Below are 21,152 nucleotides of genomic sequence, written 5' to 3' on the forward strand. Positions count from 1 at the left end.
CATATTTCAAAAAGTAAAAATCAGGACACCGCAAAAGTTGTTGAACTTTTTTAAGACAAACCCCAAAGTTTACAAAAAAGTGATTTCTCGTGATTGCCAAAGATCCAGGACAAGGCTCCGCCTTCCGGAAATTCCCCCCAGACGTCACTTCCTTTCAAATCCTTGTAATGTCTGGGAAATCCCAGAAGTTTGGAAGCCCTACTACTGTGTATTTCCTTCTTGCTCCTCCAATTCTTCAGGACACCATTGTCAGCATGAAATGGGATCCAACTGGCAAGATGCTCATGACTTGTGCCAAGGAAGAGTCTGTCAAGCTCTGGGGATACATGGGGAGCTGCTGGCGACAGCTGTACTTGCTTCCTCACCAGGCTGTTGTGAATACCATAGCCTGGTGCAGCCTTCTAGGGAAAGGCCCCAAACCACAGCTCCTGCTGGCAACGTAAGTTGACCTTTTGCTTTTAATTCTTTGGTTCATCTTTGTACTGGCTGGTAATCCTTTTCAGTAGTTCAGGCTTGTTTTATCCATAAACAAAAACAGGCCTCCTTTTTGATGGGTTTATAGGACATTTCCCCCTGCATTTACTCGTTTTAAAAATAGTTATTATTTAAGCCCAAATGGATGAACTCTGTATTGCCTCTGTTTTGTTTTTAAATTCCAAATAGAGTCCCTTCCAACTCTATGATTCTATATTAAGATTCCTTCATTGGACTAGATGACCCTTGGGGCCCCTTCACTCTATGGTTCTATGATTCTGTGATTCTAAATAGTTCTGCATTCTTTCTGTTAAATATAAAAGTACAAAATGGCACCATAGTTTCAGAATTTTGGACACAGTGTTCACAGTTTTATCATCATCTCCCAGTACCTGTGTCATGTTTCTGTAGTAGAACCCATCCTTTGGATGTACCTTCCCCCCACATCCTCAAAACAGGCACCAGATGAAAGGAGAGACAGGCTTCATCTCGTTGTTCCCCTCTGCTGTGGACTCCTGTCTTCTGCCATCTGTTTAATATAGGGAAAATTCTGAGAAGGCAGTTTGCAAGATTTCCGGAGACTGAAAAGCAAAACCTTTAGTACAAACATGATTATATTGTTAACCAACTTGCCCTACTTTGTTGACTGATAAATTGTGGCCCTTCAATATTGCTTTTCTTAATTTTTATTTAGAGGATGCCAGAATGGTTTGCTTTGTGTTTGGACTGTTCCTCAAGATGAGCTGGTCTTACTGCAATCCAGTCTGCGTTGTTCAGAAGGATGGTGGGATGAGGAAGCCAATGGCAAGGTAAAGAGAACCCTAGGTAGCAAGAGGAATCTAGATCCTTCCCTTCCTTGTTAGGAGGAGTGTGGTCCTGAAAGCAACAATATCTGATTTAGGAAGGCATCTGTCTTGGGGTGACAGAGGCAAAATAGACCTAGATTGTGCTGATGATTGGGAGTGAACAAACAATTCACTCTTATTTGTCTGTAATATTTAAAAATATTTGCTCAGCATGTTCTCAGTATTTATTCCTAGCAAAGTATCCATAAATACACCCACTATGTCTACCTAATTTATGTTTGTTGAAGAAACTGTTGTGTTTCCAAATATTTTTGGGTGGGTAGGGATGGAGCTGCAGAAGGTAAGTGCAGAGTAGTAAAATGTTTGATGTATTTTTAAATACAAAATATGCCCTGATGATGATATTTAATTTCTAGGATGCATACAGGAAAGTAGCTGAAACAAAGTGCATCTATCAGCTGAAAGGGCATATCACGCCTGTTCGGACAGTGGCCTTCAGTTCTGATGGACTAACCTTGGTATCAGGTGGACTTGGTGGGCTTGTGAACATTTGGTCTTTACGGGTAAGCAAACATTATTTAAGGAAATGTAAAGCTTGTTTTCATTCATTGTAATCATGTTGTTGCCCTTTTAGGCTTCCTGCATAGGCACACAAGTTTGCACTTACCCTAAAGATTAGGAAATATTTAAAAGTTATTTTACTGATGACCTGAATGTAGCCACGAGAGAACAATTAGCTGAGCTTAAGTAATCAGCTTTTGTGGGTTTATCCTGTCTTTCCTTTAGGATGGATCTGTTTTACAGAGTGTTGTGATAGGTTCTGGAGCCATTCAGACAACCGTATGGATCCCTGAGGTTGGAGTAGCTGCTTGTTCTAGTAGATCAAAGGTATTTTTCATCTTGTTTGAATGGAATTCTGAATGCCCATCTTCTCTCCTCTGTGGGCTTGGGCTAGCCCAAGTTTTTAATCCATGCCTTGACTGTGTGTGGGTGTGTGGGTCCTGTGGGTGACCAAGTGTGCCATCCTACTGACAGCTGTGAACTTGAATCAAGCAGTGAACTAAACTTGTATCTCAGCCAGTATCTCATAACAGTTTGTACAGGAATTATTGGCAGTGTATAGTAATGGACAGCTGATTTCAGGCTTGCTACATGGAATAGTTAGTCTAAATTTGCACGTAATGAAGAATCTGGCTGTAGTGCTGATCCTCCTTCTCCTCCTCCAAAACACCTGCAGAGACTTGCTTTTGTCTTGCCTGACAAATAATGAAATTTGTAATTTCTGACCACTGGTGGAACAATTGGAAATAGTAACATAGTAATTAATGTTTTCCATATTGTTAACATAGTCTATATTATTGGCAAGCACTAGAGGGGGAATCTGTGTTACTTAAATGCAACAAGAAGTCTTGTGCTACCTTAAAAACTTATCAAGATGCATTTCTACACTCATTTACTTGGGAATAAGCCCCATTGAACTCCATGGGACTCACTTCAGAATGGAGATGTATAGGATTGTGCTGCAAGGCTGCAATCCTAAACATACTTACTAGGGAGTGTAAGCTGCATTGAACACAGTGGGCCTTACTTCTGAGACAACATGCTGAGGACTCTGCTGTTTCAAACTAAGAGTTTGTGCATCTGGCAAAATGGACTGTTGCCAATGAAACCTCTGCTACAGAATAAATGTTTTGTCTGTAAGGTAGATACCGCAAGACTCTTTGTTGTTTACCCTGAGTGTATTAAAAATAACAGATACATTAAAGAAGGGAAAAAAGGGAGGGGAATGCTTGCAATTAGCAACATAAAATCGGTGACGAAATACAAATCATTATAGCAAACAAAACCAGATTTATATCAAGCTTCTATCTGTTTGTAAAAGCTAAGCAAGCTGTTTTTCTCCTTTCTTTCCTGAATTGGACATATTTGAATTTTGTTCAGGATGTGTTGGTGGTGAATTGCACATCAGAATGGATCTCTTCCAACCATATCCTTGCAACCTGTAGGACTGCTTTGAAACAACAGGGGATTCTTGGGTTAAACATGGCTCCCTGCATGAGGGCTTTCCTGGAGCGTCTGCCCATAATGCTTCAGGAACAGTATGCTTATGAAAAGGTAAGAGGAGGACTTGAATAAGGTGACATGTTAGTAATTCAAGAAAGCTGCAAAGTGCTGTTTAACTGTGCATAGTGCTTAACAAAACATTTTTAACACAAAATGTGAGCAGAAATGCTTATCTTACCTTGCATGAAATAATATGTCCCACACACTTCTGGTTCTCCAGTATTTGTTTAAGAAATGAAAAGAGAGCCTTGAAATTAATATTCTCTGGCATTGTTGGGATACGGGCAAAGTATTTGACCAATTTTTTGTTGCTTTTTGGCAGAATAACTTCCTTTGTATAACCGTTTTGATTTCGTAAGAGTTTCATTAAGCTGATGGAAGTTAGATTGTGTGTACTGATGTAGGTTGATTGTATCACTCCGTAAGATGTCATCTTATGACCATTTGAGTCCTTTTCCTAAGAAGATGTTTGGAAAGAATTGAGGGAACATGGAGAGTGAGGGAACTTCATTATTGGTGTAATATTAGTTGTGGCGTGTGTGTCCCCCCAAGAAGGCCTGATAATTCATTGAACTGAGCCTGTGTTCATTGTTGGACTCAGAAATGAGAAATGAGAACACAAAGATGTACTTAAAACTGGTTAAATGACCCCAGCAACCTTCACACAGTCACCTTTCAAATGAATATGTGGGTTGCATACAATGTAGTCCTAAGTTAAAGTCATAGAGCAATATAGCTGGCAAAATGTTCTCTGACAAAACATTGTTGTGCTAGAGAAGGCATAAGCAGGTTGCTGGTGAGTTTGTCGAACAATGGATTGTACCATCTGTTGTGCTGTGAGTTTTTGCTAGTGGACAGTAGCTCCTAAAAGTCAGAAGTGGTGGTGCTGGCAGCAGGAGAAAACCAAGGAGGGAGTACCAGTTGGATTAGATTGACTAACCCACTCCAGGACTTTGTAAATGTTGGCTTTCCTCTTTTATAGCCCCATGTAGTTTGTGGAGACCAGCTTGTTCATAGTCCATATATGCAATGCTTAGCTTCGCTGGCCGTGGGGCTTCACCTGGATCAGCTCCTGTGCAGCCCACCAGTCCCACCTCATCACCAGACCTGCCTCCCCGATCCTCTGACCTGGAACCCAACGGAGTGGGCCTGGTTGGAGTGCTTCTCGACGACAATTAAAGCTGCCGAGGCGCTGGCCAAAGGAGCCACTTTTCCAGAGTCTTTTACGGTCCCAGATCTGGAGCCTGTACCAGAGGATGAACTAGTCCTTCTTATGGTAAGAGATGCAGGTTGGTGGTGTGACTAAAATTACAAATATCAGTGGACACTTGCCAGGGTTGGGCAGAGAGAGTTAGTACTGTTTCAGTGGCACCAAAACAGTAGCACACCTGCCTCCCCACCTATCCTTAGAATAAAATTTCAGGGCAATATCACCCAAAACAACCCCAGCTTTGTGCCTAATAATAATAAATATTTTAATTATCCAAGTGCTTGACATATTGAGATGCTTTTAAGAGCCCTTTATGGCAGGTCAGTATTATTATTTCTCTGTTGACGATAAGGGTGCTTGAGAAATTTGATTATTGGGAATTTGTATATGAACTGTCAGGATCTGAAGGAAGGATGGGATCCTGCTGCTAATATTATTCACTCGCTCGCTCACTCACTCACTCACTCACTCATTCTTCCTTTTCAGATATTCCTCTCTCTCCATTCCAGAAAACAAGTTATATAGCAGTGCTTCTCAAACAATTGAAGTGGAATCCACTGTAAACTTGCATAAACATTTTGGGATCCACTTGTAAGCTAATCCCACATTTACAGACCCAAAATTGGCTGGTTGATTGGCTTGCACCACAGCCAAGTCTAGCAGCTCTCTCAATGGCTACCTCAGCTAGCCCACCCATGCTCAATGTAAATTGGTGTGTGTGAGAGAGGGGGGGGGGGGGAGGCTGTCTCAGCGAGTAGCATCCTGGACTGGAAGTTCAAAAGTATTTGTGCATGCCCTGATGCTTCCAGTTCTTGCAGAGAAAGAAGCTCATCATTGTGCAGCCCACCCAGGAATACGTTGGGGCCTATAACAGTTTGAGAAGCACCATTTGGTAGGCTTTTGAAACAAAAAGAAATTACTCCTCTGACAGAGAGAGAAGAACTGCCCTGGAAGGATGGAGAGCAGCTTATGCATTTAGCCTCAATATAATTAATTTAATGTTTTTTAGGATAACTGCAAATGGATCAATGGGATGGATGAGCAGATTATGTCCTGGGCAACATCACGGCCTGAGGTTAGTATAGTAAATGGTGTGTTTAGAGCAGCCCAATGTGGTGATTCCTTTCTCTGATAGGCATCCATTTGAGGGTTTATGTCCTGTACTTTTTGAGGTGGGAACATGTGACCAAGTCATCTGAATGCAGTCTCCCTCTCTGGGCATCTCCTTTAGTTCAGTCCCTGCCTTTGCCCAAAGTAAGTGTTACTCCTCTCCTCTCTTCATTTGTGCTCAGGTTGCTTTCCGCCTTTTTCCGCTTTAGCTTCTATGTCCACCTCCCTCCCCCTGTTGTATTTCTGCCTCTCTCAAAAATAAATAGTTCGTTCTTTTTCTCCTCCGCCCCCTCCCCAGCATAAGTGAAATGGCTCTGACTGGCAGCCAGTCTAGTAAGCTTGTATGCCAAAAAAAACACAGTACATCAATGTCATTAATCAAAAGGCTTCCAAACAGCCTTCAGGTTCCGGATCAGCTTTCTCTGAGTGTCCACTCCATGTCAAATCAAGCAGCTCCAGTTCAGTGTTTCTTATCAGAAGCAGATAAGGCTGCCCCTACCACACCCTACCATCGTTGGGAGCGGGGTGCCATTTTGATCGATCCTAACATATGGCAAAGAACAATCCCACCAAGCAAAATAGACTCTTGCTGGAGCATGTTTTCCTGCCAGACTATGAAAAGATGACACCTCCATTGTCTTTGACAGAAAACGCAAACAAACTTCGAACCGTCCAGCAAATGATACTGATATTGAATGATAGGGAAGCTTCTGAAAACCCTTTCTCAGATCAGCCCTTGGCAGTCCTAAGTTGGCTTGCCCTGGGTCTTGATCAGTATAAACTCACATCACCATGTTTTATTGATACTGCTGTTTTTATTAAGGACTCTTCTGCTAATGTGGAAATCATATTATGCTCTAAGCTTGGCCACAGACTTAACTGAAGGAAGAACCAAGACAAGGAAACCATTCAAATCACCTAGTCACATCCACATGTCAACCAAGAAAGGTCATTCACAATAAGTAACCAGTAATCCATTCTGAAAATCTGTCTTACGTTGATCCTCAGGACTGGCACCTTGGTGGAAAATGTGATGTGTACCTGTGGGGAGCCGGGAGGCACGGGCAGCTAGCTGAGGCTGGACGAAATGTCATGGTGCCTGTGTCAGCACCATCATTCTCACAAGCTCAACAGGTAAACCAGAAGCCTTTCCTTACCACTTTTTGAGGGAGAGTGGGAGGAGGCGTTGTGTCCGCCTGTTCAGCGGTTGCCTTGCTTTCCATAAATGGCTGGAGTGGCTGTTGGAGCCTATTTGACACAACAGCAGGAAAGTTCTGCAAGGCAAAATAACCTCAAAGCATACAAGCCACCTTTTTCATAAACAAGGAAGCTCTAGAGACTAGGCTGTGCTGATGCCTAAGTCTGTAAGAGCCAATAAAAAGTTACTTGGGTGCACAATTCAGGTTTCTGAGAGTATGCTTTAGTGCTGCCCTGTTCCCTCACATGTTTACAAGATGTGGTTATTATATCCTGCAACAGCAGCGGGGGGTTGGACTAGATGTGCTCTGAGGTCCTTTCCAAATATGATTTTAACCCTGCTTATGGTCAATGTGTGAATTAGGAACAGATCAGCTTACTGTCTTTGTGCTTGTGCCTGTTTAGTGGTGGATGGGATCTTTTTTGTTTTGTTTGTTTTGTTCTTTTAATTATGTACTTTCCATTTTCCTTAATTGCATTAGGTCATTTGTGGCCAGAACTGTACGTTTGTGATTCAAGCTAATGGAACAGTCTTGGCTTGTGGAGAAGGAAGTTATGGCCGGCTGGGACAAGGGAACTCAGATGATCTTCACGTCCTCACTGTTATTTCAGCACTGCAAGGTGAGTAGGAAAAAATATATCCATTGAATGTGGGACATAACCCATTATTCACTAATTTGATGAGACTGAGATGGTTTCACTTTTCGTTGGGACACCAGCATTTCATTTTGGGAGCTTAATAGGCAATATGTCCTGGCATGATTTATAGGTTTATTTTAACAAAAATCATTGAGCACTTTTTGTCAGTTTCACAAATTTGACAAATCAGTTTTGTTTTGCTTGTTGTTGGGATACCTTACAAGGCCTAATTGCTGATATTTCTAAAATCTCTTCCCAAAGCAACAGATCAAGTAAAACTATGTATAATGCTGAAATAATAATAATCACTTTCTTAGGTGCTCAAAGCATTTTTCATGCACTTTTACAACAACATTAGGTGGTAGTCCCCTAATGTTACACAGTAGGGAAAATGGGCTGGGGCGGGGGACGCAAATAGGCTCACAGGCCTAGCTGGGGCTGATAGGAGTTGCGGTGCAATCAGAAGGGCACCAGGTTGCTGAATGCTGCTGTGCCTTATTTGATCATTTGGCTCAACAAGCTACTTATGCTTTGGGATAATTCTGACACTTTTTTCCTTCTTGTGCTGTAGGTTTTGTTGTGACCCAGCTGGTGACATCTTGCGGATCTGATGGGCATTCCATGGCTTTGACAGAGAGTGGTGAAGTCTTCAGCTGGGGGGATGGAGATTATGGCAAACTGGGCCACGGAAACAGTGACCGGCAGCGCCGACCCAGACAAATAGAGGCTTTGCAAGGGGAAGAAGTGGTGCAGGTTTGAGGCAACAGTTATTTCTCCCTAGTTTTAAAGTAGATTAGATGTCGCATCGACTCAATTGCTCTTTTAGGCATTAATGGAGTCTTTAATCTGAATTCAGGCCCATTGGGTAATGAGTCAAGTTTTCCTTTTACCTGGTTGGGATAGAACTAGGTGTGTTATCCCTGCCACAGGCTGACAACCGAAAGCTGCACTCCACTTCTCAATCTTCTCTCAGCAATTCTTTCCTTCTGTGTCCCCTTACTGTTTTCGTGTTGGTGGCAGCCAGTAAGTGGGCTGGGACAGAGAAATTCACCATGTGATTATGTCAGAACATGGTAATCGTGCCTAAACATCAAGCCTACATCAAGCCTGCTACATTGTAGTAAGGCAGAATATCTGCATGTAGAACCTGAGCCCACACTTGCTGAGAGTGGAAACCACTTTGTTCCAATATGTTCATAAGCCACCTTATGCAACTCCCATGCCAATGAGCTACTGCCTCTCACCCCCCAAAAAAACTATAACAGATGGGCCAAAAGTTAAAATGCAGTCCTGGAATTGAGAAATGTATCCATAAGATACATTCTCCAAAGGTTTGAGTCAGTAAGTAGAGAAGACGTTTTCTAAATCTGAGAAAAGGCTTTACAGCTAAAGACAATGAGTGCCTTGGGTGAGGGCTACAAATCCATCACCTTCCTTTTCTTGAAGCCCTGAGGCCATGTGTTCTGGTGGAAATCACATATTCATATACTGTTGCAGACCCTGTTTCTAAATAGTTCTAGATATATTCATAAATAAAAAGGACATTCACCATATTTATAGTATAGTATAGTATAGTGTATTTTAAAATGGGGTTTTAGAGTTTTTAGGGGTTTTTGAATGTTTTATGTAGTTTTCAATATCATTGTTCTGTATGGGACAATGACAATAAAGATATCTATCTATCTATCTAAGATCTTCTGATTCACTCTCCCCTCCCCTTTCCCCTAGATGTCCTGTGGCTTCAAGCATTCAGCTGTGGTGACTGCAGATGGCAAACTGTTTACCTTTGGAAATGGGGATTACGGCCGACTTGGATTAGGAAACACATCCAACAAGAAGCTTCCTGAAAGAGTGACAGCACTAGAAGGCTATCAGATAGGAGAGGTCAGGCTTGATTTGCATTCATGCGTATAACTGCACTCTCAGATTGCGTCACAGTCCCACAGGCGCTTCTACTTTACAGGCTGGAATTTGAAGGAGGAAATTCCTGCCCAACCATGTTCCCATATTTTAATGTTAGGTAGTTCAAAGCACGTGTACAGGCAGCAACAATCCACTACTAGCCTACCCCAAAAGAAACTCTACATGTGTAGTAGCTCACATTTCTACCTCCACCTTTGTGTACAAGGTGCTTTGAGATCAGAATATGGCCACCAGCACTCCCTGAAGGAATGTTGGTGTGTCTTGGTTGAGATACTTAGCTGCTCTGAGGATTCCAATATCTGTAGGGTCAGCAGCATCAGCATTTGCCTAGCGTTTTAAAAATGCTGCTGTTTACAGAGTGACTAGGTTGCAGAGCAACTGCCCTGGAGCTTTTGAGGCAGCCCTCTCTACCATCCTGGGGGTAGGCCTTATGTGCCTGATGTCTTGTGGCCATTGATGTCGAACGGAGGCCCTCCCACGTCCTCACTTTGGTGCCTGCTGCAGCTCATTCTCCCCTGTGGCCCTGGTTGTGGCGTCATTACTACTCCTGCTGAAAGTAGGCTGGGGAAGAACCTGCTACAGTGATATTCTTAAAGCCTCTTCCCAAAGCAGCTGTTAGTTGAAACTTCTTGTTTTTGTTTTCTGTAGAAACCTAATTACAAGTTTAACTCTTCAATACTAGGTTGCCTGTGGGCTAAACCACACCATAGTAGTGTCCACAGATGGCTCAATGGTTTGGGCTTTTGGTGATGGTGACTACGGGAAGCTGGGCTTGGGAAACTCAACTGCAAAATCCTCACCACAGGTTAGCATCCTCTGTGTAATTTCTCCCATAATATCTCTAAAAGCATGCTCTGAATACACAGCAACACTTTTCTTTCTGTATGTCTTTTTGTTATAGCAATAGAACTTGTTGATTTGCATTTACCTGCCTTGGATCTCAAAGTGGAACATTCAAATGAGTAACCCTGGCTAATATCTGAGCTTCTCTATGTTGACCCAGAAGTCAATCTGCTGAATGTAACAGGGCTTGCTTCCAAAGAAAACTCATTTAGTTGACAAAGTTAATTTAACAAACACAAGTACACAGTTAAAAGGCATTTAGGGTAGTGATAAATTAATCTGCACATAAGACAACAAAAACTAAAATGTTGGTTAACAGTAGTTTATATCTGCAACATCCATTAATTCTTACCCCAGAACTATAAAATCAAGTTCAGTATCTGAGACCTCGGCCTGCCATTGCAGAGTCATGCAAATAATGTGTATGCATCCCAGATTAATCATGCAAACAAAAACAAATACTGAAGCTATATTGTTATTAAATTTATTACCCACCCTTCTCTAGCAGGTTCCAGGGGGAGTTGCAACAATTTAGAATTCAGTATTTAAAACAATTAAAATATACTAGTCACAGGAACAGGGTGAATGGATTCTGAAAACACATATCTAAGGTATCAAAGGTCCACATAAAAGCATCCATGAGGTACTCACAAGCTAGAGTCTTCTCCCCCTGTTCATTTCAGGGGAGTGCAGCCTTGTCCAGAGCAGGGTCTCCAGACCTTGGCACACATAATACCTCTGTCTTTTGAGCATTCAGCTTTTGTTTTAGTAGTTTTGAGATTAGGATAATGCAACTTAATCACTTTTGCATGCAGAGCAGTTCTGTTTCCATTGGGCAGAAGGATATACTTGTATGTGTCAGCATCGCCCTAGAGCCAGTGCCACCAACTGGACTCATCCACTTCAGCCCCGACTGGGCTAGGCGAGCTGGGTAGCACTTCCAGAGACCACCTTCTGCACAGGAACAGGTCAAAGTGCTGTGGACTCACAGCTTAGAGTTGTGAGCACCGGATTCACTTCCACAAGAAGACAGTCGTCGCACAGCAGAGTACAGCAGACTCTAGCAGAGTATATAAACAACTCGGAGAGCAGCTCTGTAGAATATCTTCTTTAATTCTATCTACAACTATACAAACTATATACAGAGCTTAATAGGTCTAAGCATAAATGAATGCTACACTGCACTGAGTGTCTGCAGCTGCTCTTAGCAGCAACCTTATCTCTACACACGATCTCTAACACTCAGTCTCTCTCTCTCTCTCCGACACTGACTGACTTGGTGCTGGAGCAGAATAAGTAGAGAGCAGAACACGCCTCCTCCTCTCTGGAGAATCAGCAGACTCCTCAGGAGATTCTTGGATATGGGAGGGGTGAAATCTCCTCAGTATGATGCTGGAATTTTAAAATGAATTGAGATTGAATTGCAGTGTGCCCTGAAAGGTGGTTTATAAATGTTGTAATAAATAAATTAAATTTCTGTTTGAGAAGTACTATCTGTTTGTCTGGTTTTTGTTTTGTTTTTTCACTGTGGATGTGTTATTAAAGTATGGCAGTAATTTACCTTTTAATGTTTTTTCATAGAAAGTAGATATTCTTTGTGGAATTGGAATAAAAAAGGTTGCCTGTGGGACCCAGTTTTCAGTTGCATTGACGAAAGACGGACATGTCTATACATTTGGCCAAGGTAAGCTTAGTTGGCGCTTACTCAATACTGCAAACTTTCCATGCACTTCAGAGCACCCATCCTCCCATAGCCCATCATTGATTGATTGATTGATGGATGGATTGTACTGCCCTTAATCCAAGGATCACAGGGCTTACAAGTCACAGGGTGGTCTGCCTGGAGAGAGATGTTATGCCATTGTAAGAAAGTGATTGTCAAAACTTCTCAAATGGATTTTAGCCTCAAAATTAAACAATGTGTTGTGTGTTAAACTGGCTCGCTTAATGATAAAGCATTCAGAAAATTCTTATGGACATCATCTGAGCACAAATTGGGGTGGGATTTGCAGTCTCTTTGGAGACACTTACCGCACATGCACATTGGATCACAGAAGGCATTTGCTCTGCCAATGTCACACACTGCTTTTTCAAGATAGAAGCAAAGGACCTTCCCTGTAATCTAGCTCTCTCATGGGTGGCAGCAGTGTGCAGGTGATGGACAGGGTCAGAGTCACCCCACACTGTTTCTATCACCTATTCCCTCCATCAGTATATGCACAAACACACAAAGATCCATTCCTCCTCTCCCCACCCCACCCACCCCTACCATAAAAAGGCCATGTGCTCCTTCAGCTCACAGCAAACCATTTTGCTGCCTGAGGGAAATGGCAATATGACCTACCCGCACCACACATACAGAATCCCACATACACACTGGCACTCATACATCAACAGTGGGTATGGGATATCCTCCTTTATTGTACCTGAGGGCAGCAGGCTGGCTGAGGGGGCTCAGAGAAGGTTAGCTTGGGGGAGCCAGGGGTGATTATGGGGGCTGCTGCCTCCCTTGACATCTATTGCTTCAGGCTGTGGTCTTACTTTGCCTAATGGCAGGGCCAGTCCTGATCAAACAGCATGGAGAAGACTGGCAGGCAAGGATGCATGTACCAGTTTGGAGTCCAAAAGAGTTCGGTGGCTAAAGCATCTTTCTGAGGGACACTGCTGCTGGGGATTCTGTGATCAGCTTTATTTGCTTTCAAGCTTGCTTGCTGTTCCTCTCTCCTCTCTCTTTCTCTGGTGGTCGTCAGATGTGGAAGTTGCAGTGAGGTAGGAGAAACTTGGGGGAGGCAGGGCAAGGATAGTGGGGTTGAGGAGAGGCCGCAGACTGGGATTGAAAAACTTTCCAGGCTAGATCTGACCAGAGGCCCACAGTTCTCTCTTTCTGCTTTCGCCCTTTGAAGTCCCTCTTGTTTCCTGGGACACATGACCAGATTTTGTACTGTTCCAGACCGGCTGATCGGCTTGCCAGAAGGGAGAGCCCGCAACCACAACCGTCCACAGCAAGTTCCAGCTTTGTCAGGAGTCTTCATTGAAGATGTCGCTGTTGGAGCAGAACACACTCTCGCTCTCTCTGCCTCTGGGGACGTCTATGCCTGGGGAAGCAACTCGGAAGGGCAGGTCTGTGGAAGGAGAAGAGTCTAATTTTGACCACCAAAAGTTTGCCTTTTCTGCCATTTGAATGAAAAGAGCAAAATACAGGCAACTCCCTATTTGCACAGGGGTTGTGTTCTGGGTCATTGTGTGCATTGGTGGAGCACGCCTAAGCCTGCCCCAGTGCCGTTCCACCACTGCCCCATTCCTCCCCCTTTTGAGGCCCAAAACTGCTCATGTACCAGCAGTCACGCACCAATTGAACACACACAAAACAGTCTATGTTCAGTTAAACATTCTTTCATTTTAGATTACTGTCCCTACTTTATTCCCAAAACCTTTCTGCATGGTGAGATTAAGGAACGGTCCAAGGTATATGAGCCTTTGCTTCCTCCATCTTTCACCAAACACACAATCTAATGCCTGAACCAGGAGACACATTTATTTGAATGTAGCATCTCCCTGTCCACCTGCTCCCAGTCCAGAACTCCAGTTGTGTATTTGACAGCTCTTCTGCATGCATTAGAGGGTTACATAAGTCCTCCTTCTCTCCAAATCTCTTCCTGGTTTCTAGCTTGGACTGGGCCATACCAACCACATCCGGGAGCCAACTCTGATTACCTTCTTGCAAGGGAAGAGCATCCGGCAGATTTCAGCGGGGCGATGCCACAGTGCCGCATGGACAGCTCCACCTGTTCCACCACGAGCTCCAGGTAAATAAGGGTGCTGAGGTTGGGAGTGAACCTGACAGCCAAGGACTGTATTGGCCGTTTCCCTGCAGTGCCAATCCCAGGTTGGGGGGCAAAGCAATATTTACATGAGTCCTGATTCTTCTGTCCTTAAGGCTTTTGATGCTGACAGAGGAGCAGGATGGGATAGCACCCAATTAGTGGTAATTTACACAACCAATATGATTTATGAGCAACAATATTGTGTCATTTTGACAAAAAGGTGCTTTCATGCTCTTTGTTGTCCTTTCCCCTTTGAAGATCCACCAGTGCCATTTTGTTGGCATTACAGGCCTGTCAGAAATGGTTATATATGCACAAGGCCTTTGAGGCTGCAGGATCACACACTTCCCTTCTCTTAATTCCGATGGCAGGTGTCTCAGTGCCTTTGCAGCTTGGCTTGCCAGATGCCATCCCGCCTCAGTATGGGGCGCTGAAGGAAGTGAGCATCCACACCGTAAGGGCAAGACTGAGGCTGCTGTACCATTTCTCAGACCTCATGTACTCCTCATGGAGGTTGCTGAATCTCAGTCCCAATAACCAGGTAAAGTTCCGTAATTTATAACCTTGTCACAGGTGTATTCTTAAGCTTATAAAATCTCACTCCAATAAAACCTTAGTTACACTGCTTCATAATCTCTTGTGTATAGTAATCTTTTTAGCAGCTAGTCATCCCACTCACACCTCCCTAAAAGAACGAGCTAATCCATGGGGCAGCTTGCAAGCTCTGCTTAGTGTGATTGGGGGCTGTGGAGGGGCACAGTTGTGTTGTCTCTTGCACAACCTCAGCTCACATAATGGAAGCTCATATAGGCAAACCTTCTATGGATTGTGCCCTTTGGTGTCAAAGCCAAGTCTTGAAGTGTCAATATCTTTAAATGCTTTTGCTTAAATATATAAATGGAAAGTGAGGCTTGGAAATAAATTACACCTACGCAGTGTTGCTAAGGGGGTCTCCATAATTACAATGGAAGGTGGGGGAGAGAGAAGTCAAGTGCAATTCAGCCCCTCCACCCTCAGGATTCTTGTCCAGAGAGGCTGGTCTGCCCAGTCCCAGAAGCACTTTGCCTCATACTCCATAGAGGAAAACTGGCTGCAGGCTGAGCTAAGGGGCTAAGCTGGGGAGGGGGGGAGCCCCCTTCCTGCAACTTGCTGTTTGGTTTGCCAGTAATATGAAGGGGATGCTTGCTGTGTGTGGCTCCTACAGTGGTGTCTCTTTCAGGAGCAGCAGGGACTCCAGCCCAGTCTGCTATTCTGAGGGAGGCAGGCAGGCAAGCAAGCACTGGGGCTGGAGAGCCTGTTGACCTCAAGCAGGCGGTCCTCCTTTTCTTACAGAACAGCACATCTCATTACAATGCTGGGACATGGGGGATTGTTCAAGGACAACTGAGGCCGTTACTTGCACCGAGAGTTTACACCCTCCCTATGGTCCGCTCCATTGGAAAAACCATGGTTCAGGGGAAAAACTATGGGCCACAGATAACCGTCAAAAGGATCTCAACAAGGTCAGGATGCATTTTTCTTCCTTTCTGGTTTTGGAGGAGGGACCCAGTCAGCATGGAACACTATGCAAAGCCATGGCTTAGTGCAGCTGGGCAAACGTGTGGGTGCCCAGAGCAAAGACGGCAGCTACTTCTCTCCCCTCTAGTCCTGCTGCTACACTACCCCAAGCAAAGTCATGGTTTAGCTTAGCCTCATATCTGAATCAGTGCTTGTTGTTTGTTTTCCTCCAAGCAAGTTTGGTTGAAGTTAACAGATTCTTTTTCCTCCCCATAGAGGTCGGAAATGTAAGCCTATTTTTGTTCAAATCGCAAGGCAAGTTGTGAAGCTGAATGCATCGGACCTTCGCCTGCCCTCTCGTGCCTGGAAAGTGAAATTAGTGGGGGAAGGTGCTGATGATGCAGGCGGTGTCTTCGATGACACAATTACTGAAATGTGCCAGGTATTTGATTTTCAATATAGTTTTAAATGGTTTCAGTTTCTTCCTCAAAATCTTATCTCCTGTGCATGTGTTCTTGGCCTGATGAAAATTCTGAATTAAATGCCAGCCTGTTTTGGAATGGAAATGGGATTGTTGAGTTGGAAGGTGATATTATAGTCCAGCATTTTTTTACTTAAGGCAGGATTCTGAAATGTGTGAAGTGAGGGTATTTTGCAGGTTAACAAATCGGTAGTTTTGTATAGCTATATAGATCTAATAAAAAGTGTGGCAGTCTATGATAAGAGGACCTTCCTTGGGAAAGCAGCTGAAAGCAGCCAGGCTGAGATAATGTTGGCCAGTCAGGTAGCAGAAATGTGTCTCCCATGTCCTTGCATGCCACTCTGTGGCATCCCCACGAGGGGGCAGGTATGGCTTGCTTCTCCGTGGGATCTGCCCTCCTCATAAGCAGGGACACCTGCACTTATTCAAATAAGGTGTTTCTAGAAACTCCATAATCTCTGCAACTGGCCATTTGGGTATAGAGGCTCCCTGCCCTGTTTGTTTACCAGAAATTAGGTGACTGTTCAACAGGGCTATGCACAGATTCCCAGATCTGCCCTGTTGCTCCCTGGAACAAGCTGATTAGCTCAGGGCCACCTTGGGGGCCACCCACCCCAAATCTGTCCCTGAAAGGGGGCAGGCCAATGATTTTAAAAAGGATTTTAAGCCCAATTTTAACGTAGTTAAAATGAGGTTTTAAAAAGGTCAGGTGGGGTGCACCAACACCATGTGGGATCCAATATTCCTACAGAATAATCAATATTGTTAAAGGCAGCTAAGAGAGACACAGAGAGATCTTACTTGGGGAGACCACATTGCCCCACCCCAGAGAAGTGTGCGTCTGCAGCTCTGGCTCACATCCATGAGAACTTCCTTGTTGCATTTTGCTCCTTGTAAATTATGGCTTCTTGTGGGTGTAGCAAGCGTTTTCCCAGCCAGCAAAATACTTTGTGCTAACCCTGTCTATTGTGGATCTTAGTTACCTGCTATTACTGCTCCATAGTTACAGCATGCCATACATTAGCATGGAATTAGAGTTTTATAATATTTTTTAATGAAAATGAAGTCTGTCCCATGATTCAGTTTGGAAGCACTGAGACTGAGTTTCTCTAAATCAAATCACCACAAATTTTGTGCGCATGAGGTCTACAAAGACCCTTTTTCTTGTAGCTAGTATGGAAACATGTAGTTTTATATGCTTGGGCAGATTTGATAATGCCTTAAATGCTCTCTCTCGTTCCATCCCTCTTTCTTAATTTATAAGGAACTTGAAACTGGTGTGGTAGACCTCCTAATTCCTTCCCCAAACGCAACAGCTGAAGTCGGCTACAACAGAGATCGGTAAGTGGCAAGGTGTTCTCTTCTTTAAAGGCTGCTAGTCTCTGAATTCAAGGCAGGCCCTGTTGAAATGAGTGAGGGAAGCCCCTGTGATCTTAGTAAAATCACATAGGTATTAAGGGGAGTAAAATGTTGGATGTTGGCTCTGGACTGTAAAAGGTAGACAACTGGATGAAGGCCAGCTAATTGCAATCAGGATTCTGAACTTAATTGCCTGAGTTGGATCTGCAGCTGCCCTCTAGTGATATATTTGCAACCCATTGACAGAGAACCCAGACTCTGAACTACCGTACTTTTTGCACCATAACACTCACTTTTTTCCTCCTAGAAAGTAAGGGGAAATGTCTGTGCGTGTTATGGAGGGAATGCCTACGGGTGGCGGGGGGACCTGCTGCAGTGGTGAGCAGAGGATCCATGGTTCCCCTTCCTTCCCTCCTCCGTGGCTCGCTTTGAAACAGCAAAGTGGGAGAAGAGCCGCTGAGTGGGGAGGAGAGAGGGACAGAGAGCCTGCTTCTTTAAAGGAGCAAAGCGGGAGAGGAGAGGAGCCTTCTCCCCTTAAACCCCTCTTCTGCATTATTAGCAGCATCCTTCTCCACCCACCCCACGCATACTCCTTGTCCCTTGAGTGCTTTTCCTTCCCTCCCCACTTAAAACGTGGTTACAAAGCACGGATCCACATGGATCCTCAGGATTTTTGCACTGGGTCACCCCAAATTCACCATCAGATCACATAGCATGTCCATGGCTACATCTTGCACCAAAAAAAACACGCACCCACTGTTGCCTGGGGCCGCAGTGGTGCAAAAACGTGGTTACAAAGCATGGATCCACATGGATCCTCAGGATTATTGCATTGGGCTACTCCAAACTCACTGTCAGATCACATGTCTGTGGCCACAGCATGAACCACAAAAATCATACATCCACTGTTTCGTTTAGAATATTTTTTTTCTTGTTTTCCTCCTCTAAAAACGACATGCGTGTTATGGTCGGGTGCGTGTTATAGAGCGAAAAATACAGTATACAGCAGCTTGTAGATCAAACCCATGCCATGCAAAGCGGCTATGTATGCTGTTGGGATAAAAGTTCATTTAAACAATTTAAAAGGTGTTTGCATGAAAATTACTCCACCACTGAACCAGAAGAGACTGGGTTGTCTTAAACAAAACTAACCCTTATTCATAGAACATAATGCAGTAAAATGCTCCCACGTATTGAGGCAGTCACATGATCAGCTCAACATGGCAGAATCAAAGGACACTGTGATCTTGTGTTTATGGAATGGCATAAAAATATTGAAAATAAAGTAAACTTATGTCAACTTCAGCATATTAAAAATGGTTATTCATATTATTTTGTGCCAGATTTCTGGGCATATTCCACAAATAGCTTCAAAAATAATTTGAACAAGTTTGTGTTTGGAGTTTTTACTGCAACGTATAAGATTCCCCACCAGATTGGCCCATGACAGCCTCAAGGATTTGAGCTGGTGGGCAAGCAGGTGCTGTATTTATCTCTGGGCACAAAACTGCACTTAAGTGATGCAGAGTCCCTTGAGTCCTGTGATACACCCTCGGATCCTGACTCTTTGGGTAACCATTCTAGTGAAGCCTCTGTATTGACATCACTCCTGTGCCTTGTATCTTTTCAAGGTTCCTCTTCAACCCTTCTGCCTGCTCAGATGAACATCTGATGCAGTTCAAGTTCCTGGGCATTCTGATGGGTGTGGCCATTCGTACCAAGAAGCCTTTAGATCTTCATTTGGCTCCCATGGTCTGGAAGCAATTGTGCTGTATCCCCCTCACTCTGGAGGACTTGGAGGAGGTGGATCTTCTCTATGTGCAAACCCTCAACAGCATTCTTCACATTGAAGACAGTGGGATTACGGAAGAGAATTTCCATGAGGTAAAATAAGCAGTAAGCCTCTGTCCAACTGTTTCCGCCTCCTGAAGTCAGCATGCTAGATGCTGCCATGCAAGATCATGGCCCTGGAGTTGAAAGTCATATACTTAGTTTGGGGGCACTTTTAGAATGAGAAGTAAAAAGAATGCATAGTTGAAATCTAGGCTAAGGTGGAAATCAGTTCATGCATAGTAGTGAAATGATAAATATGGACATTTTGGAAGGTTGGCCACAACTCCAGTGTTAAAAGTGTTCTTCTTTCCAATTAGATGATTCCTTTAGATTCATTTGTTGGCCAGAGTGCTGATGGAAAAATGGTTCCCATAATCCCTGGTGGGAACAGTATCCCACTTACTTTTTCAAACCGAAAGGAGTACGTGGAAAGGGCCATCGAGTACAGACTCCATGAAATTGACCGTCAGGTGAGAATCTCAGATGTATTTATAAGGTTTTCATTTATTTCAATAGCTGTTTATAATTTAAAATTTTATAGTCAAATAGGTTCTCATCTGGATGCATCCAGAATATAGTTTTGAAAAATATTTTTAAATGATACAGTAGAGTGGAGAAAGAGATTTAGCAAGATACCTCACGGTTAGTCCAATCTGTGCTGCTGGCGTATGCAAGCTCTTAAGTTCCACATCAAGACTAGTTCTTCCTGTCAGTGAGCTCTTTGAAGCTCAAAAGCATACTATATGAAATTAACAACAACAACAGCAACAACACACTATGCTACTTCATTAACGTTACTTGAGCCAACCAAAAGTGTTTTTAGTCTATGATTGCAAGACTATAGTTCTCTCTTAGGGAAGTACTCCATAAAACCTGTTTCTTACCAAACACATGCGGAACTCAATGCATATCCTTTTTCAGAATATCACTTGATCATTGACAGTGAATCTAGTGTTGCTGTTTTTCTCAAGTAGTATGTACGTACATACATAATTCTATTTATATGCCACCTTTACACTGTTCAAACCATGCTCAAGGCAGCTTACAACTTGAAATACATAGCTGCAACATAAGTCAAAAAGAAATATTAAAAAATAGACAACCAAACTGAACAACTTGCACACAAATCACAAAAAGATCTAAAATAGATACAACCCCCCCCCTCAAAAGCTAGAACAGCAAAAAAAGGGGGCGAGCCTTTTAACAACACTGCAGTAGTTGCACACAAGGTCACACCATTTCTGGCCTAGCATTCCCTTTTTGAAGATTTATTTTAGTTACATTAGCTACCAGCTACGCTTCCCAAAATGTGTTTTCACTGACTGTACTTCGGATTGTGTAGCTGCAAAGTAGAGATATGTGTGCCGCTAATGAAATCCATCTCTCTGGGCTGCAGGTGGCTGCAGTGCGAGAAGGGATGTCGTGGATCGTCCCGGTCCCCTTGCTTTCTCTTCTGACTGCTAAGCAGTTGGAGCAGATGGTCTGCGGAATGCCAGAAATTTCTGTGGAAGTTCTCAAGAAGGTTGTACGGTACAGGGAGGTTGATGAGCAGCACCAGCTGGTTCAGTGGTTCTGGCACACCCTGGAAGAGTTTTCGAATGAGGAGCGTGTCCTTTTCATGAGGTTTGTGTCAGGAAGATCTCGCCTGCCAGCTAACACAGCGGATATCTCTCAGCGTTTCCAAATAATGAAGGTCGATCGGGTAAGGTCCAACTTGTCCTCCTCTTTATTGCTGTCCTGCCTCAGTCTGGCAACAGAAAGCTAGTAATCACTGGACACTGAAACTTTTGAACAAGTAATATTGAAACTGAAGGTAGCCTAATAGATCTGGCCCCACTGACTTAGAATGTTTATGTATATGCTAATCTGGAACTGACAAAGCCTGTGCAGGG

The 21,152-nt window shown here is 43.6% G+C and overlaps 1 protein-coding gene across 19 annotated transcripts in view; it reads left to right on the forward strand.

Moving 5' to 3' along the window:
* The window catches only part of HERC1 (HECT and RLD domain containing E3 ubiquitin protein ligase family member 1), a 113,661-nt gene that overhangs the window by 90,551 nt on the left and 1,958 nt on the right, over nucleotides 1–21,152 (forward strand). For 12 of the 19 annotated variants that reach the window (XM_080980635.1, XM_080980624.1, XM_080980636.1 and 9 more), the window contains 22 exons: nucleotides 240–439; nucleotides 1,169–1,283; nucleotides 1,697–1,843; nucleotides 2,067–2,168; nucleotides 3,222–3,395; nucleotides 4,327–4,620; nucleotides 5,564–5,629; nucleotides 6,673–6,798; nucleotides 7,344–7,482; nucleotides 8,072–8,253; nucleotides 9,229–9,384; nucleotides 10,106–10,228; nucleotides 11,848–11,950; nucleotides 13,217–13,386; nucleotides 13,934–14,072; nucleotides 14,462–14,631; nucleotides 15,402–15,592; nucleotides 15,864–16,029; nucleotides 17,333–17,409; nucleotides 19,059–19,311; nucleotides 19,578–19,730; nucleotides 20,657–20,962. In XM_080980635.1, the coding sequence (XP_080836761.1) occupies nucleotides 240–439; nucleotides 1,169–1,283; nucleotides 1,697–1,843; nucleotides 2,067–2,168; nucleotides 3,222–3,395; nucleotides 4,327–4,620; nucleotides 5,564–5,629; nucleotides 6,673–6,798; nucleotides 7,344–7,482; nucleotides 8,072–8,253; nucleotides 9,229–9,384; nucleotides 10,106–10,228; nucleotides 11,848–11,950; nucleotides 13,217–13,386; nucleotides 13,934–14,072; nucleotides 14,462–14,631; nucleotides 15,402–15,592; nucleotides 15,864–16,029; nucleotides 17,333–17,409; nucleotides 19,059–19,311; nucleotides 19,578–19,730; nucleotides 20,657–20,962 (3,552 nt within the window). The remainder of the gene's footprint in view (nucleotides 1–239; nucleotides 440–1,168; nucleotides 1,284–1,696; nucleotides 1,844–2,066; nucleotides 2,169–3,221; nucleotides 3,396–4,326; nucleotides 4,621–5,563; nucleotides 5,630–6,672; nucleotides 6,799–7,343; nucleotides 7,483–8,071; nucleotides 8,254–9,228; nucleotides 9,385–10,105; nucleotides 10,229–11,847; nucleotides 11,951–13,216; nucleotides 13,387–13,933; nucleotides 14,073–14,461; nucleotides 14,632–15,401; nucleotides 15,593–15,863; nucleotides 16,030–17,332; nucleotides 17,410–19,058; nucleotides 19,312–19,577; nucleotides 19,731–20,656; nucleotides 20,963–21,152) is intronic. The other 7 variants (XM_080980639.1, XM_080980625.1, XM_080980626.1 and 4 more) reach the window with 1 other exon arrangement.

The sequence above is a fragment of the Podarcis pityusensis genome, assembly GCF_964106645.2.
Source record: "Podarcis pityusensis genome assembly, chromosome: 14".
In the NCBI taxonomy this organism is placed as follows: Eukaryota; Metazoa; Chordata; class Lepidosauria; order Squamata; family Lacertidae; genus Podarcis; species Podarcis pityusensis.